The following is a 7,091-nucleotide window of genomic DNA, read 5'->3' on the forward strand; positions in this document are numbered from 1 at the left end:
TCCTCTGCGGCAGATAAGAGACAGGAGCGCAGGGCGCACTCGGTCCAAAGCAGCTCACGCGCACCCTGAGGTCTATCCGTGCGCAGTTCGGCGATTCGACAGGACTTGAAGTTTTTTTTTTTTTTTTTTTGAGGAAATGTTTCGTCACAGCTCGGACGCGCTTTTAGCTCAGGCGTTCTGTCAGTGAAGGCAGAGGATCCAAGCTCGGGGATAAATCTGGAGATCGCGCGTGATCCCGCTGCTCTTCCTCTCTGCTTTATGTCCTAACTGACTCGTTTTTGTTGAACGAATCCGTGCTGGTTGGTAGATCCAGCGCTCGGGGATGATTTCAGCCATTTCCAGCCCGTGGCTGACGCAGCTCTCCCATTTCTGCGATGTTGCAGCTTTCACCACGAGCAGCCTGAGCAGCCTGAACGCGCCGGGGGGCTACCACCTCTCCCCGTCCCCCGGGGACCCCTACAGCCAGCAGCATGAGGCCCACTTCGAGCCGTGCCCGGCCGCGCAGCACAACTACACCTACCCGGGCTCCAACCCGGGCCAGGCGCAGCCGAGCGACGCGGGGACTCCGAACTGCTCCTCGTCGTCCACGAGCTCCACGCCGAGTGGAAAGAACTCGGTGAAGAAAAACCCCAAAGTGTCCAACATCAACGTGCAGCTGGAGATGAAGGCTCTGTGGGACGAGTTCAACCAGCTGGGCACCGAGATGATCGTCACCAAGGCGGGCAGGTGAGCGCGCAGGACGCACGGCTGACACCGACAAAAGGTTTTAATGGAAGAAAGAAATATTTCAACAATAATCTCATTTATTTACATCAAGTTCAGGGTTTAAGAGGGAAATGGGGAATATTATAGGTAGAAATAAATGCAACACTATTTGACACAATATTATATATTATATATATATTAATACAACACAATAGTTCGATCTATTTTTCTACTGTTGGAAATTAAACTTAAAGTTGTTTCACTTTTTGTTTATTTTAATTTTCTTGGAGTTTATTTTCAGTTCGATTAAAGACATAAAGAGACGCGGCTCTCGGGGCTTTTGTTGCAAACATTTACTTTGGATCAGTTGAGTTTCTAAAACAACTGCGGATTCTTCTTTTAAATGAATTAATTTTAAATAAAAAATCATCCGTTTTGATGAGTCAGCTGATCCTGCAGTTTGATGACGCAACATTTGTTGAAGAGAAGTTTCACGCGCCGTTGCTCCAGAGAATAAAACATTGTTTTTTAAATGTGGGCTAACCAGGACAAAACCAGCACCCACCTCCTGTTTTAAACATTTTCATTCAGATTTTGATCAAAGTGCCTCTTTGGTTTTTATTTTTCCCACTTCATTCATTTGGAAATAAAACAATTTTAGGTTTTTAAGACTAAAACAAGAATCAGTTTAATGACGTTTAACTTTGATTCTGCTCACAACAAATGTCCTGCACGCGCGGACATAAAAACGTTGTGTTTTAATAAAAAATAATAATAATAAAAAAAATAAAAAAAAGAGGAGTCTTGATCTAAGTGCACCCCACCCCCAGCTGTGGCTGAAGGAGCGCGTGTGACAGGAGGAGAAAGCAGATGTGCAGACACTTCAGCAGCTCCTTCAGCCTCACCAGCCACAACACTGACGTTAATTGAGCGTTGATTCCAGGCTCCCTTTCACTGACTCACCTCTCAGGTTCCTGCGGGGGGATGTGGATCTGCTAAATAACCTCTGAAGGTCGGCCGGGGGGGGGGGGGGGGGGGGGGGGGGGGGGTGCTGATGAAAAGCTGCTGTTAAAACTGCTGCTTAATTTCAAAAGACAAATATTGAACAGGATGCAGAGAAATCAATTACAGATAATTGATTTGTGCCGATTTCGATGCTTCAATTTGATTAGTTCAAATTCTGAGATGAACTCGCACCCAAATAACACCCTGAGTGTGTGTGTGTGTGTGTGTGTGTGTGTGTGTGTATGTGTGTGTGTGTGTGTGAAGACAAGAAAGCTCGGTTTGGGTCGGCTATGAAGTCATTTTAATAGTTTGAATGTTTTGTTTTTGTCTCCAGCTATAAGATAAAAAAAAAACCCTACTAAATGATTTTATTTATTTTGTTTTATTTCGTATTAATAGTCTGTTTGTGTAAAAGAACGTGTTGGACTGAGCCTGAACACTCTGCTGATGCAGATTTGATAGAACTGGAACATTTAGCTCATATTTCATCAAACAGCAGCTTCACTCTGACTCTTTCTTTTCCCTGCAGGAGAATGTTTCCAACTTTCCAAGTGAAAATCTTTGGGATGGATCCCATGGCGGACTACATGCTGCTGATGGACTTCCTACCTGTTGATGACAAACGTTACAGGTAATTTAAAAAAAAAAAAAAACAGCTGCTTGTATAAAAGACAAGATCCAAAAACGGAAAACAGGAAGTTGCGTGAATTTTTAGTCCAGTACAACATTTGCAGATTTTATTTTATTTTATTAAGAAACTTCTCTGAATAATCCTGTTTATTTTCTAAATGGATGGATTTCCGTCCTGTGCACGGACATTTGTTGGTCCTCCTCCTGCAGGTACGCGTTCCACAGCTCCTCGTGGCTGGTGGCGGGCAAAGCTGACCCCGCCACCCCCGGCAGGGTTCATTACCACCCGGACTCTCCTGCCAAAGGCGCGCAGTGGATGAAGCAGATCGTGTCTTTCGATAAACTCAAGTTAACCAACAACCTGCTGGATGACAACGGCCACGTGAGTTCACCTGAAGCAGACACGCGTGAAACAAGAGGAACAAACTGTTCGCCCTGCACAGACTCAGCAGCTCGTAAACATTTATTAGAGCGCAGCACGTGGCAGATTTAATCCAAAATGGAAACAATAAATCCAAACAGAAATGTTAAAGTTCGAGGGTTGAGCGATTTTTTTTTTTTTTTTTTTTTGGCGAGTGTTCCTTTACGCACGCGGCGCGTAATGACGCGTTCCCAAACAGGAGAGAAATATTTCACCACTGGAATCATTTTCTTCTTCCCCCCGACTGGTTTTTCCTCTGAGGTTGTCTGTAAACTCAGAGAATAATGGAATATTTTAGGGACTGAACGCGTCCACGTGTGACACCAAGTCCGTGGACTTTTACATCCAGGGGTCCAACATTTAAACCTGCGGGAATAATCGTGTTTGTTGTTTTGCTTTGGTTATTTGTTTCTTCCGGTTTTGCGTGTTTGCGCAAATTTGGAAACAGTGTTTAAAACAGAACGGGCAAATGCTGGTTTACCCAAACCAGTGGGTCCAAAAACTGGGTTCACTGGGCCAGAAAACATCAAAGGATTTATGCTTCAAACACTGTCGCTGAGAGCGCATGGCTTAAACTGTTATAAAATATAAAAACAATCGATACAAATTGGTATAAGTATTTTAACAGCTTTGTGTTGTTTTATTTTTATTTAAATAATTTCGCATTAATGTGTGGACATTTGAAGCAGTTTGAAGTCTCTCTTGTTTGAAACGTGTGAGAAAATTTGACAAACTATTGAATTTCATCTGATCATTTATAAATTGCTGATAATAAGCTCGTTGTGCCAAAAAAAATAAGCTGACACTGTAAAAACTTTAATATAATAATGATAATTATTATCAGTAGTGTTGTTGTTGAGGCTGTTGTTGTTGTGCGCAGATCATCCTGAACTCCATGCACCGCTACCAGCCCAGGTTCCACGTGGTCTACGTGGACCCGCGGAAGGACAGCGAGAAATACGCGGAGGAAAATTACAAAACGTTTGTGTTCGAGGAGACGCGCTTCACGGCGGTCACAGCCTACCAGAACCACCGGGTGAGCAGCGCGCGCGCAACCGATCCTGTGTGGGATCAGTAACCAAAGACATCAGTAATGCCAAGGTCTTTAAATGTGACGAAAGAACGGGTGACTTTTGTTTATTTGTTTATTTATTTATTTTGTGCGGTAAATCGTTTAAACGCGCAGTTTTTGTGCGTGTGGTTCTGCTGCTCAGTGAGAACTGCGCCACATTCACTGTGTGCAGCAGCACCATCCCTTATTTATTTATTTATTTATTTATTTATTTATTTGTTTGTTTTAGGACGAGGTCTGCGCAAGGAGAAGTCAATAAAATGTTATATATATATATATATATATATATATATATTAATGTTAACTGGATGGAGTGTCTGAGTGTGGGAGTGATTCAGAGTGTTGCTGGTTCAGACTGGGCAGAAAGCACCTGCTTTATTTCAGCACAAATTGAAATTATTTATTTAATAAAATAATTGTTTAAACTTGTTTTTGTAGCCATTAGAAATAATGTTGGTTATTAGAGAAGATTTAGAATAAATTACTATAAAATACCTTTTCATCAATGCAAATTAAACAGCAATAATAATAATAATAATAATAATAATAATAATAATAATAGTTAGAAGTTGTTTGTGTTTTATTAAGTTTAAAACAAAGTAAAGAAGAAAGTAAAAGGTGTTTTGCTGTTTGTTCTGCAGATCACGCAGCTGAAAATCGCCAGTAATCCTTTTGCAAAGGGCTTCAGAGACTGTGACCCCGAGGACTGGTGAGCAAATCTTACACTTTACTCTGATTATTTTTGCATGTTGTTAAAAATGAAGAGCGATCAGGCCAGAAAAATGTTTTTATATATCTCATCATGTTCCATATAAAAACAGGAATGTTAGGAGTCATTGCATATTGTTGAACAAGTCAATCAGCTGTTTGTCTCACAAAGTGCTCGAATTGTGCAGAGGAGCGGTGGAACAAACCCCACCCATGTGGTGTGTTCAGACAGACAAAGTGAACACACTGAGACCTCTGAGAAGTTTTAACTCGGCTCCAGATGAGATTTTCTACAAATCAACAGTTGAAAACAGGGACTCTGATTATTTAAGAGAACGCCTCACATTCAGCTTCATGTTTTGTCTTTGAGCTGTGCAAAATGTTCATTTCATGCATGTGGATTCATCCCTCGGTGTTGTATAAAGAAATGTTACCCTTGACGCTCATTAAGTATGACTCTAACCTTCCTGCAGGCCCAGGAATCACCGGCCAGGCTCGCTGCCAATAATGAGCGCCTTCGCCAGAACAAGAAACCCAATGTCCTCCCCGCCGCAGCAGAACGGCTCAGAGAAAGGTCCGCAGCTCTTCCTTTAGTCCAAACGTTTTGTCTGAAAGAGAAAAAAAAAAAACAACTGCACAAGGGACTTTTTCCTTCTGTTAAAATTGTTGACTTCTGTTTTTCTGCATGAGCAGAGTGCGGCGCTGGCTTTTAATTAAACAGACAGAAGTCAGTGATGCACCCGCTCACAACGTGAGAGCTTCTGTAGCTGTCAGCTGGAGCACAACGCTCACGCAGTCGTTACTTTTATAAAAAATAAACCAAACGATTCAATTCTGAGAGTTTGATTCATGCAGACTTTATCCATGAAAGGTTTTAATGTCACGTGCGTTGTTTTTTAAATTCAAACGGTTAAAAGCATCACGTTTCAGTTCATTAAACACTGTTTGAATCTGAAAACACAAAGAATACAGTTCGTGCTGATGAATTATAAACAGCTGCTGGTTCAAAAACCTTCAGGCTGTCGTGGGTCATTGTCGTTGACGGCAGAGACGACCTGCTCACTCATGTCTCTTGTGTTGACACGTCCACAGAGGACAGCCGGCGGGAGTACGACGCAGACCCCAGTGGCACACCCATACACGCAGACCCGGCTCACCAGCTGATGTCCCGCGTTCTCAGTCCTGCCCTGCCGGTTCCAGGGGGCCTCCACGCAGTCCCGCTCACAAGTGGCCGACCCAGCTCTCCCCACGACCTGCGGCCGGACCCCCACACCCTACCGCCGGACACCCTGCACCACTACCCCTACAAGTACCCCACTGCCTACGAACACTACTTAGGAGCCAAGAGCAGGCCGTCGCCGTACCCTCTATCAAGCATCAGAGGACACACGTACCACCACCACATGAATCCCGCCACGACCAACATGTACTCTGCAACCAGCGGCCCCTCTAACTACGACTACGGGCCCAGATAATGACTGCTTCCTGTTGAAGGGCACGCAGCCCTGTGGAACTCCTAGGAGCAGAAACTTCTTCTGATGGTTTGATCACAGGCTGGAGCTCCTCCCTGCTGGATACATCCTGCCGTATTTATTTAAGGAACATGCATCTTTGCATTAAGCACCTGTTGTATGAGCCCTGCCTGCTCTGACCTTTGAACTCTAATGGCTCTGCATATGACGCTGCTTCCTCCCTGAGCAGCGCAGACGTCGAACCGGCGAGCAGAGGAAACCGGAGCGACCTCCTCAACACAGAAGAGACTTGAGATCACAGACTGGAACCATGACTTTTGTTTGTTGATGCACTTTTCTTGGACTTTGCCTTGTTTTTAATTGCTTTCAGAAAAGCCATACGTTATATAGCCCCATCAGACTTTGTAGGTAGACGAGATGTTTGCATGTTGAGCTCACCAGAGAGGATGTTGACGTACACCCAAAGTGTTTTTGCTTGGGGAAGAAAAAAAAACAACATTTTTGAAAATGTTCGAAGGTCTGAGACGCTCCATGGCACTGACTGGCAGTCGTTCTACACAAACCAAGCAGAACGACTTTTCTGTGTCTGTAAAATAAACATTAAATTCTTGTAATTCATTTAAAAACAACAACAAAAAAAGAGTCTGTGCAAATCTTCCCTTCACAGTCGAGTCTATTAAACATCGGTTCCCCTCTCTGATTGTTGCTCTCTGTGCCGTTTGTCCTGAAGCTCGAGTTCATGCAGTCGTTGTCAGGCACGACCTGAAAACACACACACACACACACACACACACACACACACACACACACACACATACACACACAGATCTGAACGTACCTGAGGAGGGAACATGTAGTTTAATGTAAATATGAACGTTTAACCATTTCAGTCTTCACTTCGCTCGAAGGGTTTTAAACATTAATAACGTTGACCACACTTTAATTTAACCTGCTTGGTGAACGTTTGAACATTTTAAACACTGTGTTTTTCTCTAATAACGTCAGGAAACAATAAAAATACCAAATTATTCAGTTTTCCCTTCTCTCCCAGGAAATATGACACATTTTCTCTGCAGCA

General features: G+C 43.3%; 1 protein-coding gene across 1 annotated transcript; it reads left to right on the top strand.

Annotated features, from left to right (window-relative positions):
* The first annotated feature begins 47 nt into the window (after positions 1–47).
* tbx1 (T-box transcription factor 1) lies at positions 48–6,830 on the top strand. Its single transcript, XM_037680595.1, has 7 exons — positions 48–726; positions 2,240–2,341; positions 2,551–2,722; positions 3,642–3,797; positions 4,475–4,542; positions 5,015–5,115; positions 5,634–6,830. Exons 1-7 carry the CDS (start codon positions 323–325, stop codon positions 6,014–6,016), a joined length of 1,386 nt encoding a protein of 461 aa, XP_037536523.1. The 5' UTR covers positions 48–322; the 3' UTR covers positions 6,017–6,830.
* Positions 6,831–7,091: the final 261 nt, after the last annotated feature.

Source organism: Nematolebias whitei, chromosome 8 (genome assembly GCF_014905685.2).
Source record: "Nematolebias whitei isolate Nwh7 chromosome 8, NemWhi1, whole genome shotgun sequence".
Classification (NCBI taxonomy): Eukaryota; Metazoa; Chordata; class Actinopteri; order Cyprinodontiformes; family Rivulidae; genus Nematolebias; species Nematolebias whitei.

What these genes read in the sequence shown, in the direction of transcription:
- tbx1 (XM_037680595.1), top strand. Translation starts at nt 323, where the DNA reads ATGATTTCAGCCATTTCCAGCCCGTGGCTGACGCAGCTCTCCCATTTC. An exon ending in GTTGATGACAAACGTTACAG is followed by an intron (nt 2,342 to 2,550) that starts GTAATTTAAAAA and finishes CTCCTCCTGCAG; the next exon opens with GTACGCGTTCCACAGCTCCT. An exon ending in GCAGAACGGCTCAGAGAAAG is followed by an intron (nt 5,116 to 5,633) that starts GTCCGCAGCTCT and finishes ACACGTCCACAG; the next exon opens with AGGACAGCCGGCGGGAGTAC.